Source organism: Salvelinus namaycush, chromosome 31 (genome assembly GCF_016432855.1).
Source record: "Salvelinus namaycush isolate Seneca chromosome 31, SaNama_1.0, whole genome shotgun sequence".
Classification (NCBI taxonomy): domain Eukaryota; kingdom Metazoa; phylum Chordata; class Actinopteri; order Salmoniformes; family Salmonidae; genus Salvelinus; species Salvelinus namaycush.
Genome location: NC_052337.1, coordinates 21,638,524 through 21,657,391, shown reverse-complemented (window position 1 = coordinate 21,657,391; position 18,868 = coordinate 21,638,524). Strand labels below are relative to the sequence as shown.

At 44.8% G+C, this 18,868-nt stretch overlaps 1 protein-coding gene across 1 annotated transcript in view; it reads left to right on the top strand.

Moving 5' to 3' along the window:
- Nucleotides 1-18,868, top strand: part of LOC120025508 (whirlin-like) — a 178,603-nt gene that overhangs the window by 152,307 nt on the left and 7,428 nt on the right. The window contains exons 9-12 of the mRNA XM_038970076.1: nucleotides 13,224-13,295; nucleotides 14,143-14,686; nucleotides 14,883-15,040; nucleotides 15,573-15,695. Coding sequence (XP_038826004.1) covers nucleotides 13,224-13,295; nucleotides 14,143-14,686; nucleotides 14,883-15,040; nucleotides 15,573-15,695 — 897 coding nt within the window. The remainder of the gene's footprint in view (nucleotides 1-13,223; nucleotides 13,296-14,142; nucleotides 14,687-14,882; nucleotides 15,041-15,572; nucleotides 15,696-18,868) is intronic.

Below are 18,868 nucleotides of genomic sequence, written 5' to 3'. Positions count from 1 at the left end.
CCGTGGACTGATAGCTGCCTTGTAGGACAACTGAAAGAGAGAGATGCTGCTTATGAACAGGGCAAGGTGAACAGGGACAATCATTTGGTTAAACAGTACAAATATGACTTACGCAGATCAATCAAGATGTCGAAACACAAGTATAGAGACAAAGTGGAGGAGCAATTCAGCAGGTCAGACAAAAGGCATGTGTGGCAGGGGCTCCTAACGATCACGGATTACAAAAAGAAAGCCAGCCACATCACTGTCACCAATTCCACCATACCGGACGAGCTAAATACCTTTTTCTCAAGATTCGAGAACAATGACCCTGCGCTGCAGAGGAAAGCCCCATGACAACGTGAGCTACACACTCACAGTCTCCACTGAGGACATATATAAGTCATTCAAACGTGTTAACCCTTGCAAGGCTGCCGGCCCAAGTGGCATCTTGAACTGTACCCTCAGAGCATGTGCAGACCAGCTGGCTGTTGTGTTCTCTAACGTTTTTAATCTCTCCCTAGCTCAGGCCTCTACACCCACCTGCTTGAAGTTGTCCACTATCATCCCTGTACCCAAGAAAGGGAAATAACTGAACTGAATGACTACCGACCAGTAGCACTCACTTCCGTCATCATGAAGTACTTCGAGAGGCTAGTCAAAGACCATATCACCTCCTCCCCCCCGACACACTCGACATTCCAATTCGCCTACCACCCAGACAGATCCACAGACGACGCAATCGCCATTGCACTGCACACTGTCCTTAACCACCTGGACAAAATAAATGCATATGTGAGGATACTGTTCATTGACTACAGCTCAGCCTTCAATACCATAGTGCCCTACAAGCTCATTACAAAGCTCACAGCCCTGAGTCAGAACTTCTCCCTATGCAACTGGGTCCTGAACTTCCTGACGGGCAGCACCCAGGTGGTGAAGGTAGGCAACATTACCTCCTCGACACGAATCATCAACACAGGGGCCCCACAAGGGTGCGCCTCAGTCCTTTCCTGTATTTCCTATATACCCACGACTGCGTGGCCTCATACAGTTCCAACTCCATCATCAAGTTCGCTGACGACACGCCAATAGTAGGTCTGATCACCAACAATGACGAGACAGCCTACAAGGAGGAGGTAGGCACTCTGACGGCCTGATGCCAGGTAAACAACCTGTTCCTCAACGTTAGCAAAACAAAAGAGCTGATTGTGGACTTCAGGAGGAACCAGGCTGGACAAGCCTCCATCCTCATCAATGGGGCTGCCGTGGAGATGGTCAATAACTTCAAATTCCTCAGCGTGCACATCTCAGAGAATCTGAAATGGTCTAACCACACGGACACCGTAGTGAAGAAGGCACGACAGTGACTCTTCAACCTCAGGAGGCTGAAGAAATGCGGCCTGTCCCCAGGGGCCCTCACAGTGTTCTACAGGCGCACCATTGAGAGCGTACTGTCAGGCTGCATCACTGTCTGGTACGGCAACTCCACCGCCGCGGACCGCAAGGCTCTTCAGAGTGTGATATGTGCAGCCGAACGCACCATTGGTTGCACACTGTCTGCCGGGTGTTGCAGGAAGGCCAAGAAGATCATCAGGGACCCCAGCCACCCAAACTATGTCCTGTTCTCCCCGCTTCAATCACTCAGACGCGGGCAGTACAGGAGCATCATCGCAAAAACTGAAAGACTAGCCCCTCACCCTCAAATCTAATTTACCTCACCTGCTACTTCCCCTATGGTCATTCTGTCTCCTGCTCCTTTCGGCCTGAATTCTAGCTACATTTGAAGAGGACAGTAGGCCAAACAGTGGCCGCGAGTGGCGGAGCAGTCTAAGGCACAGCATCGCAGAACTAGCGGGGTCACTACAGACCCGGTTTCAATCACAGGCTGAGTCGCAGCCGGCCGCGACCGGGAGACGCATGAGGCGTCGCACAATTGGCCCAGCGTCATCCGGGGTAGGGGAGAGTTTGGCCGGCCGGGATGTCCATGTCCCATCGCGCTCTAGCGGCTCATGCCCGCTGACTTCTGTCGGCAGTTGTTACGGTGTTTCTTCCGACACATTGGTGCGGCTGACTTTTGGGTTAAGCGAGCAGTGTGTCAAGAAGCAGTGCGGCTTGGCAGGGTCGTGTTTCGGAGGACGCATGGCTCTCGACCTTCGCCTCTCCCAAGTCCATACGGGAGTTGCAGTGATGGGACAAGACTAACTTCCAATTGGATATCACAAAATTGGGGGGGGGAAAGGGGGAAAAATTAAAAATGTGCTCCTGATGAAGAGCTAGAAAAGTAAGTAAATAGACTGAAAGATAAACACAGACTGAAAGATAATTTTGTCAAACTTGTGGGGCTCTCCATGTTCATCAGGTGCTCATTTAAAATATTTGCTGCTACTTCACTCAATCCCGTTTGAAAAGTATCCCTTCCTAGCTGTTTTTACATTCCCTGAGACCACCCAGAATATTCCCAGATTTTCATAAAATGGTCACACGTCTCTCGTTTCTGCATCACCAACTTGTGTGTGAGGCAAAAAGAGTATGCTGACTGCGGTTCAATTCGGTGCAGCCAACAGCAGAAGTCCGGAGCACCATCTCACAATGGTGCTCCTTTAGCAGGCTAAAGTTAGATCAAAGATGAGTCAAAGTCTTGGAAGATCACATAATGATTAAATAGTATTCTACATAACATAACCAAATGTTATGCCAAATGATTTTATTCATGTAGGCTACACTGTCCCGCAAATGTTACGCAAAATCATCCTGTTGTCCCACAATTGGGTATTTTAAATGTGGTTACCCTAATCACAAATAACATAACCAGCACTGCCATCACCCTCTTTTAACACTTCACTAAATCTTTCCCAAACATTACTTCTCTGGCCTTCCCTTTTCTTTATTTTCAACTCTCCATTTTGCAGCTTTTCTCTTATTGAGTTAAACTAACAGATTGTCCTTATTGTTTCTGCCCATTCCCTAAAGCCTTTGACTATTGGCGTGTAGACTTGGTGCACATACAGTTCCGCACTAATAATGCCAGATAGCTTAGAAATAATGAAAGGTAAACCTCAACGTAGCCTATAAATTGGACAAGAATGATAAGCCACCCACCTGCCCTTCATCCACACAATATATCATGACACTAAACCCGCCCGCCCCGCAGATACAGTGCCTTGCAAAAGTGTTCATCCCCCTTGGCATTTATCCTATTTTGTTGCATTACAACCTGTAATTTATTTTTTATTTTTTTATATATTTTTTTTAAAAAATTATCCCATTTTCTCCCCAATTTTCGTGGTATCCAATCGCTAGTAATTACTATCTTGTCTCATCGCTACAACTCCCGTACGGGCTCGGGAGAGACGAAGGTCGAAAGCCATGCGTCCTCCGAAGCACAACCCAACCAAGCCGCACTGCTTCTTAACACAGCGCGCCTCCAACCCGGAAGCCAGCCGCACCAATGTGTCAGAGGAAACACCGTGTACCTGGCCCCCTTGGTTAGCGCGCACTGCGCCCGGCCCGCCACAGGAGTCGCTGGAGTGCGATGAGACAAGGATATCCCTACCGGCCAAACCCTCCCTAACCCGGACGACGCTATGCCAATTGTGCGTCGCCCCACGGACCTCCCGGTCGCGGCCGGCTGCGACAGAGCCTGGGCGCGAACCCAGAGACTCTGGTGGCGCAGTTAGCACTGCGATGCAGTGCCCTAGACCACTGCGCCACCCGGGAGGCCACAACCTGTAATTTAATGGATTTCTATTCGGATTTCATGTAATGGACATACACAAAATTGTCCAAATTAGTGAAGTGAAATGAAAATAATTACTTGTTTCAAAAAAAGACAAATATTAAAACGGAAAAGTTGTGCGTGAATATGTATTTACCCCTTTTGCTATGAAGCCCCTAAATAATATCTGGTGCAACCAATTACCTTCAGAAGTCACATAATTAGTTAAATAAAGTCCACCTGTGTGCAATCTGTCACATGATCTCAGTATATATACACCTGTTCTGAAAGGCCCCATAGTCTGCAATGCCACTAAGCAAGTGGCACCACCAAGGAAGCGACACCATGAAAACCAAGGAGCTCTCCATACAGGTCAGGGACAAAGTTCTGGAGAAGTACAGATCAGGGTTGGGTTATAAAAAAATATCTGAAACTTTGAACATCCCACGGAGCACCATTAAATCCATTATTAAAAAATGGAAAGAATATGGCACCACAACAAACCTGCCAAGAGAGGGCCACCCACCAAAACTCACAGACCAGGCAAGGAGGGCAGTAATCAGAGAGGCAAAAAAGAGACCAAAGATAACCCTAAAGGGTCTTGCAAAGCTCCAAAGCGGAGAGGGGAGTATATGTCCATAGGACCACTTTAAGCCGTACACTCCACAGAGCTGGGCTTTACAGAAGAGTGTCCAAAAAAATGCCATTGCTTAAAGAAAAAAATAAGCAAACATGTTTGGTGTTCGCCAAAAGGCATGTGGGAGACTCCCCAAACATATGGAAGAAAGTACTCTGGTCAGATGAGACTAAAATTGAGCTTTTTGGCCATCAAGGAAAATGCTATATCTGGCAAAAACCCAACACCTCTCACCACCCCAAGAATACAATCCCCACAGTGAAGCATGGTGGTGGCAGCATCATGCTGTTGGGATGTTTTTCCATCGGCAGGTACTGGGAAACTGGTCAGAATTAAAGGAATGATGGATGGCGCTAAATACAGGGAAATTCTTGAGGGAAACCTGTTTCAATCTTCCAGAGATTTGGGACGGAGGTTCACCTTCCAGCAAGACAATGAGCCTAAGCATACTGCTAAAGCAACACTTGAGTGGTTTAAGGGGAAACATTTAAATGTCTTGGAATGGCCTAGTCAAAGCCCAGACCTCAATCTAATTGAGAATCTGTGGTATGACTTAAAGAATGCTGTACACCAGCGGAACCCATCCAACTTGAAGGGGCTGGAGCAGTGTTGCCTTGAAGAATGGGCAAAAATCCCAGTGGCTAGATGTGCCATGCTGATAGAGACATACCCCAAGAGACTTGCAACTGTAATTGCTGAAAAAGGTGGCTCTACAAAGTATTGACTTTGGGAGGGTGAATAGTTATGCATGCTCAAGTTCTGTTTTTTTGTCTTATTTCTTGTCTGTTTCATAATAAAAAATATTTTGCATCTTAAAAGTGGTAGGCATGTTGTGTAAATCAAATGATACACACCCTCGAAAAAATATATTTTAATTCCAGGTTGTAAGGCAACAAAATAGGAAAAATGCCAAGGGGGTGAATACTTTCGCCAGCCACTGTATAAGTGAGGGTACTGCGGGTTATGAGTCAACCTGTGCATCACTAGTGTGTTCTGTCCTAATATGTGTGCTGGTGCTTGGTAGTGGCTGTTGTTTCAACAGGAGTCATTTCAGACAGACAGACTAAGCTGCTGCTGTCCTGTCCACTATTGATGTGTCTCCTCCTGGAGAAGGAGACTTAAGAACACTTACGTTCACGTAACACACACACTCAGAGGCACACGTAAACACATGCGCACACACACACTCAATACTCTCTGGACTCAGAGAACAAGCTGACAGTTGAGAAAAGCTGCAGCAGGCTTACCATACATAGGACACGATGGACCATGCCAGACCTTCACAAGTCACTTCTGTCTCAGCATGGCCCCTGGATGGTATGACCAGGTGTATGTGTATGTGTATGTGTGTGTGTGTGTGTGTGTGTGTGTGTGTGGTCTGGGCTGTGCCCCTGCTTATAGTTGTTGTTGTTTGCGAGTCACAGTTGAATGCCACTGTTTTGGAGAGATTAGCGAGGTGGGATGGTTTTAGTGGGGGATCAGAAAATGTGGATTAATCAACTAGACACAGTATGGTGTACAGTCACACACCCAAACACATGCAAACACAGACACACTTACAGCTGATTACGTGTGCACACACAAACACTCTCTCTCCCTCTCTCTCTCTGTCACACATGTACACACAAACACTCACTCTCTACCTCTCTCTCTCTGTCACACATGTAGACACAAACACTCACTCTCTACCTCTCTCTGTCACACATGTAGACACAAACACTCACTCTCTACCTCTCTCTCTCTGTCACACATGTAGACACAAACACTCACTCTCTACCTCTCTCTGTCACACATGCACACACAAACACTCACTCTCTACCTCTCTCTCTCTGTCACACATGTACACACAAACACTCACTCTCTACCTCTCTCTCTCTGTCACACATGTACACACAAACACTCACTCTCTACCTCTGTCACACATGCACACACAAACACTCACTCTCTACCTCTCTCTCTCTGTCACACATGTACACACAAACACTCACTCTCTACCTCTCTCTCTCTGTCACACATGTACACACAAACACTCACTCTCTACCTCTCTGTCACACATGCACACACAAACACTCACTCTCTACCTCTCTTGCTCTGTCACACACACACACACACACACACGTGTACTAAGTAACAACTATTGCAGCTGGGGCGCAACTTTGGTTTCAGAAGTGGGGGGGACATAATCTGGTGGTGGGTCTGGGGGTCCCTCAGAATTTTTTGGGCCCATTTAAAGCCAATTTCCTGCATTTCTACTAGGGCTGTCGACGACATAAAAAAACATCTTGGTCGACCAAGAGTAGTCTTTTCTTTCGAACAATCAATCAGTCAAAATTTGAAAACTTGTATTTTTCTATATATATAGACACACCCTATGTGTTTTAATAAAATCATCTTGAGTATATGTACTGAACTTGTCATGCTTTGAGCATGCTGTTTTATTAAATAATTAAGACACACAAATGACTCAAGAGGGAGCCAGAGAGCAAGATAGCCTGACCAGAAGAAAAAAACCTGTTCCTGATGCTGCTGCTGGCCTTTGCAGATTCTGCCTTTACGTTCCTGAAGTTGCCGGTAATCTGCAATCTTTTTTATTTGGAGTGCCAATTTAGCTTACCATTTCTAACAATCTGCTTGCCAGTTATGATTTTCATATGCACATTTCTGTAGAACAGTTTCATTTTTGTATCTCAAAATCATTGTCTGTGGTTAATCTACATTCTAAAAGTAACTTTTATTGCCAACTATGTAAAAATAGCCTACATAAAGCCAAAAACATTACAGCTTGCAGGTAGAAAATATTCTATAAATCCCATTGGCTATGCATGGCCTGTCTGCAATGAACTTGAAATATTGTATCAACTGGGTTGCCCAAAACAATATATAAAATAGTCGGCATCCTCAGAGTTTTGCGCACCAGTGAGCTCAGGACAGACACAGCTGTAGGCTATTTGTGCAAGGGATAAGAAGTAATCAGGTATTTTATGACGTTTCCATTTGATCAGAGCATTACATTTTTCCCTTTCATGCCAAGTGGTTATCAAAAAGGAGAGAGCTGGAAATATTGTTCTAATACTTTGAGGAACTATTGTCATTCTCAGTTGATTCTAAAACCATACTTTGCTTGTTTGTGGTGAAGAAAAAATACTTTGAGAAGCTCCACAGCTCATTAGTGGTGGTGAGTTAAGACAATCAGAAATACTATCAGACATCCCAAAATGGGCACATCTATAGGCCTACATTTGCGTGCAGGCCAGGTAGACTAGTTCTACTACTAAATGCGTCATCAGGTGTGCGTCCTTGCTCAACGTTGACAGGAGCATTTCAAACAAAAGACGACCAATAAATTGACAAACCTATAAATGGAATGAAATAAACAAAAATGTATTTCTCAAGTGTAGCATAGATTGTGAGTTCTGCTAAACACATGTCCAATTCGACAAGGAGAACAGTAAATAACTAATAATATATTGAATGCATTAACAGAAAATACCGTAACACACATTTCAGATGAGAAATGAGAATTCATGTTAAATTTAGGCTACTACTCGTGATTGTCTGATTTATTTAGAATTCAAGGCATATTTAACCAGCATGGCTACTACAGCATTCTGCAGCGATATGACATCCCATCTGGTTTGCGCTTAGTGGGCCTATCATTTGTTTTTCAACAGGACATTGACTCAACACACCTCCAGGCTGTGTAAGGGCTATTTGACCAAGAAGGAGAGTGATGGAGTGCTGCATCAGATGACCTGGCCTCCACAATCACCCGACCTCAACCCAATTGAGATGGTTTGGGATGAGTTGAACCGCAGAGTGAAGGAAAAGCAGCAGACAAGTGCTCAGTATATGTGGGAACTCCTTCAAGACTGCTGGAAAAGCATTCCAGGTGAAGCTGGTTGAGAGAATGCCAAGAGTGTGCAAAGCTGTAAAGGCAAAGGGTTGCTACATTGAAGAATCTCAAATATTTTTTGATTTGTTTAACACCTTTTTGGTTATTACATGATGCCATGTGTTATTTTATGTCTTCACTGTTATACAATGTAGAAAATAGTAAAAATAAAATAAAAACCCTTGAATGAGTAGGTGTCCAAACTGGTACTGTAATTAATAGTCACAGCAAACAATGCACACAAAGTTATGAAACAATGAATACCCACGAAATGGCGGGAGATGTCTCTCTCCAGAATGTGTTGTGTCTTGTGCATCTGAGCCACAATCCCCATATTCTTAGACCATGTCATCCCTGCGGCCTCATTCGATTAGTCCACTGAGACAGGCATAAAATCAGACAGGTGTCTCGTGTGCCATGAAGAAGAAAAAAACATATTTGCAGCTGCTAGACTAAAGAAATGTTGTTTTCAAGACAGACCCCTTTTGTCATACAGTATTCCATATAAGGCACGCAGACCTTATGAAAGTTGTACAGTATACCTTTAATCTCGTAATAAACCAAATCTAGTGATACATAACTTGATATTTCTGTCATCCATTGAGACATTGAGGGAGGATAATTAATGGCAATGCATTTCTTAGCTGCTAAGTTAGTTTCTTCTGAAAACGTTATTCAGTATCAACATTTCCAAGCAAACAAAAACAAGGAGAAGGGAGAATATATAGACATGCTGAGAGACAGAATTCAGCCAGCCTTTACAAAATCATAACATGCAAATACAGTTGAAGTCGGAAGACTACATACACTTAGGTTGGAGTCATTAAAATGTATTTTTCAACCACTCCAAACTTCTTGTTAACAAACTAGTTTTGGCAAATCGGTTTGGACATCTACTTTATGCATGACACAAGTAAGTTTTCCAACAATTGTTTACAGACAGATTATTTCACTGTGTCACAGTTCCAGTGGGTCAGAAGTTTACATACACTAAGTTAACTGTGCCTTTAAACAGCTTGGAAAATTCCAGAAAATGATGTCATGGCTTTAGAAGCTTCTGATAGGTTAATTGACATCATTTGAGTCATTTGGAGGTGTACCTGTGGATCTATTTCAAGGCATACCTTCAAACAATGCCTCTGCTTGAAATCATGGGAAAATCAAAAGATATCAGCAAAGAACTTAGAAAAAAAAATTGTAGACCTCCACAAGTCTGGTTCATCCTTGGGAGCAATTTCCAAACACCTGAAAGTACCATGTTCATCTGTACAAACAATAGTACTGTTACGAATCCCTTTGGCCCGGCAGTCTAGGTGGGATGGTAACGAGACCCGTAACAACTCATGCAAATTATAATAGTGTAAACGTAACAGTGAGAACAAACAAACTACAGACAACTAAATTACCGTCAAACACTCATAGTTTATTTGGTAAACACACAGTAAAGAGGGGGGGGGCAGGAAAAGGGGCTGAGCTGGACCCAAGGAAAGAAACAAATATCCAAAACCACCCCTAAGCTAGATTAGCCTATTTCAATACAGCTAACTAACTAACCAAAAATACAGTGGGTGGTCCACCCAGTTCTAACTAGTGTTCTTAGACAAAGTATACCTACAGGTAGTGTATGCCCATGGGCGACATGTCTTGGTACCTCCTTTTCCCACCATCAAACAAACAGTCAAACACCATAACAAAACCATACTCACAGGGTAATGGACAAAGTGACATGTAGTTGCAAAAACACAAGAGATCTAGAGCGAAACTGCATGACAGAGAGATTGAGCTTCAGAGAGAACAGCTGCCAGGGTTTTTAAACCAAGGGAAAGGGGTTGTGATAGGGTAATGGAAACTGGAGGAGGTGTGTCTTCTGATTAATGACTGATTGGTGACTGATTAGGGAATGATGATTGCCACCTGTGAGGGGAGAAGGAGAGAAAGGAAATACACACACAGGAAACACACACACACACAGGATACCTGTATCCATAACAAGTACGCAAGTATAAACACCATAGGACCACGCAGCCGTCATTCTGCTCAGGAAGGAGACGCGTTCTGTCTCCTAGAGATGAACGTACTTTGGTGCAAAAACTGCAAATCTATCCTAGAACAACAGCAAAGGACCTTGTGAAGATGCTGGAGGACACAGGTACAAAAGTATCTATATCCACAGTAAAACGAGTGCTATATCGACATAACCTGAAAGGCCGCTCAGCAAGGAAGAAGCCACTGCTCCAAAGCCACAATAAAAAAGCCAGACTACGGTTTGCAACTGCACATGGAGACAAAGATCGTACATTTTGGAGAAATGTCCTCTGGTCTGATGAAACAAAAAATAGAACTGTTTGGCCATAATGACCATTGTTATGTTTGGAGGAAAAAGGGGGAGGCTTGCAAGCCGAAGAACACCATCCCAACCATGAAGCAGCATCATGTTGTGAGGGTGCTTTGCTGTACGACGGACTGGTGCACTTCACAAAATAGATGGCATCATGAGGGAGGAAAAGGATGTGGATATATTGAAGCAACATCTCAAGACATCAGTCAGGAAGTTTAAGCTTGGTCACAAATGGGTCTTCCAAATGGACAATGACCCCAAGCATGCTTCCAAAGTTGTGGCAAAATGCCTTAAGGACAACAAAGTCAAGGTATTGGAGTGGCCATCACAAAGCCCTGACCTCAATCCCATAGAAAATGTGTGGGCAGAAATGAAAAAGTGTGTGCGAGCAAGGAGGCCTACAAACCTGACTCAGTTACACCAGCTCTGTCCGGAGGAATGGGCCCAAATTCCCCCAACTTATTGTGGGAAGCTTGTGGAAGGCTACCCAAAATATTTGACTCAAGTCAAACAATTTAATGGCAATGCTACCAATTACTAATTGAGTGTATGTAAACTTCTGACCCACTGGGAATGTGATGAAAGAAATTAACGCTGAAATAAATCATTCTCCCTACTATTATTCTGACATTTCGCATTCTTAAAATAAAGTGGTGATCCTAACTGACCTAAGACAGGACATTTTTACTGGGATTAAATTTATCAACCTTTGATACCGTTTGGAAATCAATTTGAGGTATGTCAGACTGTCTTAAAATAGTTTCAATCTTTGAAGCTTCTGGCTTGTCCAGTGTTTGCTGCACAGAGAGAATAAAGTGTTGCATCTGCAAAATTTCACCTCAGCACCGTCACAGACTGGTCTTCCCTGGCTGTCTGAACCTGTCACCATCTGATCCTGCTAAGACATGATGAGCATAGTATTATACCAACTTCTTATACCATGTCAGTGTGAAAAGTAGAGAATTAGCTAGGGAAACTGGCAGATCAATAACCTTACATTGCTAAACTGACTCTAATAAAAACTCACATTGTGCTGTCAAAAAACTTCAGAATATCGGACTTTAATCATTTGGCCGCTGGGGTCATCGTTGAGTTAGCTAGTTAACGTTAACCAACTTTTGGCAAGCTCTAGTAGTAATGGTACATCAACTGATGAAAACTAGCCAAGTTAATTTACTTCTGTTGAAACTGGACAAAAAGTCTATAAAACATTTCATACACACAACAGCTGTTAGATACAGCTACCTGACAGATAGCAGATAGAGCTACCTGACAGATAGCAGATAGAGCTACCTGACAGATACAGCTACCTGACAGATAGCAGATAGAGCTACCTGACAGATAGCAGATAGAGCTACCTGACAGATACAGCTACCTGACAGATAGCAGCTGCAGACAGCAGCACTGTGCCTTTCAGAAGCTTTGCCTTCACACAGCCTGTCTGCACGCTCTGTGGTGTCCACGCGGTCCTAAATCCAGCTGGCTGAAATTGCCAAATAGCCTACCCGACCACTCTGAGGCGTCCGCATGGTCCTAAAGCACACCAATGCCGCTTTTGGTATCACAGTGCAATGATGAAACCAGGGGGGACAAAAATGCAATTTTAGAATGTGGGAGGTCATGTCCCCGCCATCCCCAGTGAAAGTTGTGCCCCTGTATTGCAGTAAATTAATTGCCGGTAAGTACTCCCTATGCCGGCAGTGAGCGTTTAATTAGACTGAAATGATGGGGCTTTTGTTTTGGTACAGGCAGAGTTTAATGAAGGGGTATGCTCTGAACTCACTAAACAATCAACAGTGAACAACAGTTCATCCTCCACCATGCAGATATCTTGGGTTTCTGTCTTTGTGTTTGTGCTGTGGGATGTGCGCCTTATGTGAGTGCTGAGTACCCACTGTAGTATTGCATTCCAAACTTTGAGATTCAAAGGTGTAATGTAGACATTTAGAGGTGTGTGTTCAAGTTTCAGATTTTAAGTTTTGATGTCAAATGCACAAGTACAGTGAAATGCCTTTCTTGCAAACTCAAAACCCAACAATGCAATAATCAATAACAATGTATTACTAGAAAAAACACACAAGAAATAAGAATAAGAAATATGAAATACACAATAAAGTAAGTAAGTAAGTAAGTAAGTAAGCATACTATATGCAGGAAATATTTAAAAAGTCAGTTCCAATACAGAGGTGTGTAGAGTCACTATAAATGTATGTGCATTATGTGTGAGTGGTGAGAAAATTATGGAGTGAGTGCTTGTGTGTGTGTTGGAGTGAGAGTGAAAGTGTGTGTGTGTGTGCATAGAGACAGTGCAAATACTGAAATATTTGTGTGTGCATGTGCGTTTGTGTGTGTGTGTGACGAGTACCCACCTGTAGTATTGCATTCTAAACGTTGAGATTAGAATGTAGATTTACATTTATTTAGAATGATTAGTATATTTTAGAACGATATTGAGTTATTTTTCCTCCCTCTTAGAGATGACACAACTCCTAAGAAATGCGATTTGGACTAAACATTTGCTTTAGGATAAATAAGCAGCTGTTCCTTGTAACCTCCCTCTCTCTCTCACTCTCTCCCTCCTCTCTCTTCTCTTTCTACCCTCGTCTCCCCCCTATTTTTCCCTCCTCTCTCTCTCTCTCTCTCTCTCTCTCTCTCTCAGAATGACAGTATGGTGGACAGTAATGGGGAGGAGTCTCAAGAGAGTCTGGATGTACTGCCTGACGTCTCTCTGGTGAGCCCCGCAGTCAGACCCAGAACCATAACCTCATAAAGATGGACAGAGCAGAGGTTGGAGGGAGGGAGGGATGGAGGGAGAGGGAAAAAACAACACGGCTGGAAATGAAAGAGCGACAAGAAGAGGAAGCAACGGATATGCAGTTTGAACTCTTATAGCCTTCATCCCTTATTTATTTCTTTCCTGTGGAGGAGTCTGTTTAGAGTTAGAGGATATTAGTGCATACATTTTTCCTCCGCTTCCTCTTCCTCCTCCTCCCTCCTTACTAAGGAGGAACTTGCGCTCTGTCTGACACCTGAGGTAAAAGCTCTAATCAGAAACACACAAACACAAACAAGAATACCTACCACAGTTACCAGAGCAACGGTAACCGATGTCGACAGGAGGCTGTGTTGGTTCCAAGGCGATGTAATGTGGGACACAGAAAGCAAAGACCTGACGAGTCTTAAAATCACCTCAACTCCATTCAGCCAGAACATATTTGTGTTGGTTTTGATTGCTTTCTCTTGCTTTTTTTAAACCCATGAATCACTTCATTCATTCTCTCCCCGCTCCTGTTGCTGTTTGCATTGTTCATTTCTCAGTTGGTTTTGGTTGGAGGGGAGAGCTTGTTGCCGGGGACACAGCGGACTGGGAAGGTGTAACCTGTGGTTACACAAAGACCATGTTTAGCTGTGGGGCTCAACTGAATCCTGGCCTAACTGAATGAGTTGTGTTGAATTCTGAGGCGTGACAATTGGTAGTGTGTGTGTGTGGAATGATGAGATTCCAGATATGTGCTGTAGTATATGAGTGTTTTGTGGGATGAAAGGAATGTGATCTGTTTGTTCTCCTCTTACCTTAGGATGAGGTGCATTCCACATCCGAATCTCCCCCCACCTTCAAACCCCCATCCCCTCCAGGGCTGCAGAGGCATCCCAGCAGACGAGACCAGGTCAAAAAACGCCCTTCCTCCAAATCCTCCTATTCTGGACTCTACTTCACCGCCCCTGCCCATAACCCACCCAAGGACCAGAGGGGGGACCGAGGGTCCCCCTCCTCACCCAAGGTCCCCCTCCAAAAGGATTTCTCCGTCCCCCATAAGAGGGACCCCTCTGTCCCCCATAAGAAGGAGATGGCAACTGCCAAGTTTTCCATGGTCAACAAGCACGCCATAGGCCCCTTCCCTAGAGTCCAGTCCCCTACTAAGACCACCAAACCTGCCGCCCCCTCCCCATATCTACCACCTCCCCATCCACTCCCTGCCCCATCCACACCCCCTCCCCTTCCACACAGCCCGGACAAGGCCTCCTCTGGCTTCAACAAACAGCACTTTGTCATGGTGGAGGTCCACAGACCCAATGCAGAGTCTGGCGTCAACGAGGTGCGGTCCCTGCCCCAGTCACGAGGTAAGAGGCATGGAGGGAGTAGGTTGGAGGAAAAGCTAGAGTTGGACTCCGAAAACATGAGACCAGATTTGGACGCGAAGGATTGGTTCCACAAATAAGAGGAAGTGCATGTTTATGTGTAATCATGGGTGTATGTATTTCTGCCTGACTGTGTCCCTGTGCCGGTCTCTAACCTTCTGCACCCATCCCCTCCAAGGTTCCACCCTGTCCCAGCTGTCAGACAGTGGACAGACACTGAGCGAGGACAGCGGGGTGGACATTAGCGAGTCGGGGCGAGTCAGCAGGGAAAGCAGTCCCCACATACGCCCCCCACGAGACCCCCAGGGGGCAGGAGGGGACAGCACCTCCAAACCGGTGAGGAGGACACACCAGCGGGAAGAAAGACGACACAGAAAGAGAAAGAGGGAGATGTATGGATGGATGAATGGATGGATGGAGCTGAAAGTGAGGGATGACAAGAAGAGAAACAGACAATCAGAGCTGGGTTGTCCTCTGTCACTGCTCACTCTATCTGAAGCTTGTTCTCAATCCTAACTGTCCTAACTTCTTTCTGTTTTATTCTTTCTTTATGCACATACAGTTTTTCTTTCTTTGCTCATTGATACATTTTTGTCCTTTCAATGATTTCTCATCTATTCAATCACTTCCATCTCATCTCATACTGCGCTAGAGGTCTCTTGTTTCCTCTGCCTGTCCCTTTATGCTTATTGCTGATTAGTGGTTAGGTGGTGGGAAAATTGTTGATTGGTTCCAACCTTTATGGGTGGACCAATGTCTAACAAAGGTGCAAAAGAAAAGAGTTCATGGGTCTCCAGGGTGAATATTTGAGTAAAAAGCTAAGTTATATTATGCCCCCTCTCTTCTCTCTCTCTCTCTCTCTCTGCAGCCGGGTCTCTTGGAGCCCACCTCCACACTGGTGAGGGTGGCAAAGAGTGCCAGCACCCTGGGCATCGCCATCGAAGGGGGTGCCAACACTCGCCAGCCCCTGCCACGCATCGTCACCATACAGGTGGGTCTCAAACAGCCTAAAATACCCTTCATGCCCCTCACCCCTCTCACCCCTCCCTTTTCAAGTAATCTCTGAAATGACAGCTTGCCAGACAATCTCCTGCACCTGTCAGAATTGATCTAGCCATGGTATTCTGTGTTCTGCAACTCTGCACAGTCATTGGCCCGTGCCGCCTCCTCTTCCACACATGGCTACACAACACAGCCTCTGTCAGATCAGTCTGTGGTTTCACACTGGAAGAGAACTCAAACTGAGATCCCTGGCTGCCATGCCATTGTTCCTCCACTCCAGAGGACTGGCAGATTTACCAGGGATGATTATAACCTTTAGAATAGACTCTATCGCAGGGCTCTGACGCCCAGAGGGCCTGAGACAATGCGACAATGCTAGGCAATTATACATTTTATTTGTCACATGCGCCGAATACATCCGCCATACTAGGCGGTGATGCAACCAGTCAAGATGCTCTCAATGGTGCAGCTGTAGAACCTTTTGAGGGTCTGAGGACCCATGCCAAATCTTTTCAGTCTCCTGAGGGGGAAAAGGCGTTGTCGTACCCTCTTCAAGACTGTCTTGGTGTGTTTGGACCATGATAGTTCGTTGGTGATGTGGACACCAAGGAACTTGAAGCTCTCAACCTGATCCACTACAGCCCCGTTGATGTAGTCCACGATCATCTCCTTTGTATTGATCACGTTGATGGAGAGGTTGCTGTCCTGGCACCACACTGCCAAGTCTCTGACCTCCTCTCTATAGGCTGTGTCATCATTGCCGGTGATCAGGCCTACCACTGTTGTGTCATCGGCAAACTTAAGGAAGGTGTTGGAGTCATGCATGGCAATGCAGTCATGGGTGAACAGGGAATACAGGAGGGGACTGAGCATGCACCCTGAGGGGCCCCCGTGTTGAGGATCAGTGTGGCAGATGTGTTGTTACCTACCCTTACCATCAAGAGGTTTCTGGGATAATGGTGTTGATGTGAGCCATGACCAGCCTTTCAAACCACTTCATGGCTACAGACGTGAGTGCTACGGGTCGGTAGTCATTTAGGCAGGTTACCTTGGTGTTCTTGGGCACAGGGACTATGGTGGCCTGCTTGAAACATGTTGGTATTACAGACTCGGTCAGGGACAGGTTGAAAATGTCAGTGAAGACACTTGCCAGTTGGTCAGCGCATGCCCAGAGTGCATGTCCTGGTAATCCGTTTGGCCCTGCGGCTTTGTGAATGTTGACCTGTTTAAAGGTCTTACTCACATTGTCTACGGAGAGCGTGATCACACAGTCATCCAGAACAGCTGGTGCTCTCATGCATGCTTCAGTGTTGCTTGCCTAGAAGCGTGCATAGAAGTAATTTAGCTCATCTGGTAGGTTTGTGTCACTGGTCAGCTCGCGGCTGTGCTTCCCTTTGTAGTCTGTAATAGTTTGCAAGCCCTGCCACATCCGGCAAACGTAGGATTCAATCTTTATATTGACTCTTTATCTGTTTAATGCTTTGTCTGATTGCATAGCGGGATTTCTTAAAAGCGTCCTGATTGGAGTCCCGCTCCTTGAAAGCGGCAGCTCTACCATTTAGCTCTGTGCGGATGTTGCCTGTAATCCATGGCTTCTGGTTGAGGTGTGTATGTACGGTCACTATGGGGACGACATCATCGATGCAATTATTGATGAAACCAGTGACGGATGTGGTGTATTTGTAACAGGGTTATATTGGTGATTCCCCTTGCCACTTTATTGTTAAGCCAATGGCTTTTTGGTTTTAGTTTTGGCTTGCCTTCACCTACTCAACATGGCATCTTATTGGCTGGTTTTTGTAGCTTGCTTACGAGGGAGGATGTTTCAGTTAGAATCGTCCCAGTGAACAAGCACCAAACCAGCGGTAAGTTGTTGGTTGCAAAGCACTGTACGTCAAAAGTGATTTTTATACTCCCAAGTGATGATTTAAATCTACAATTTATATAAATTTGCTTGTAAATGTTATTCGAACCTCACACATAAGATGCAGCGTTTTTTGGTGAATATGTATTGTGCATTTTGTTGTAGAGAATTCCCGCCAATACTAGCTAGCAACCTACTGTGTCTGGTGGGGGGGTTCGTATATTTTGTACAGTGCGTGAGTGCAGAGTTGGATGGTGAGCCGTGCATTGCATGACGTGCAATTTTGTGCTGTTTCTATCGGGTACATTGTTCAAAATATTATATTGTAATTGTTGTATTATTTTGGTAACTACATTGCCCAGTGAACAAGCACCAAACCAGCGTGCGTGAGTGCAGAGTTGGATGGTAAGCCGTGCATTGCATGACGTGCAATTTTGTGCTGTTTCTATCAGAATAAAGCTCCATGACTGGTGCTACAAGTTGGAGTTCGTGTCGATGATTGATTGTACACAACGCAAGAAGAGTACTGTTACATATTCCTCAATGCCATCGGAAGAATCGCGGAACATATTCCAGTCTGTGCTAGCAAAACAGTCATGTAGCTTAGCATCTGCGTAATCTGACCACTTCCGATATGAACGAGTCACTGGTACTTCCTGCTTTCGTTTTTGCTTGTAAGCAGGAATCAGGAGGATATAGTTATGGTCAGATTTGCCAAATGGAGGGTGAGGGAGAGCTTTGTACTCGTGTCTGTGTATGGAGTAAAGGTGGTCTAGAGTTTTTTTCCCTCTGGTTGCACATGCTGGTAGAAATGAGGTAAAACAGATTTAAGTTTCCTTGCATTAAAGTCCCCGGTCACTAGGAGCGCCACCTCTGGATGAGCATTTTCTTGTTTGCTTATGGCCTTATACAGCTCGTTGAGTGCAGTTTTAATGCCAGCATCGGTTTGTGGTGGTAAATAGACAGCTACGAAAAATATAGATGAAAACTCTCTTGGTAAATAGTGTGGTCTACAGCTTATCATGAGATTCTCAGACGAGCAAAACCTTGAGACTTCCTTAATATTAGAGTTCGTGCACCAGCTGTTTTTAACAAATAGACACAGACTTACCAGAGGCAGCTGTTCTATCTTGTCGATGCACAGAAAACCCAGCCAGCTGTATGTTATCCATGTCGTCGTTCAGCCACAACTCTGTGAAACATAAGATATTACAGTTTTTAATGTCCCGTTGGTAGATTAGTCTTGATCAGAGCTCATCCATTTTATTATCCAATGATTGCACGTTGGCTAATAGGAC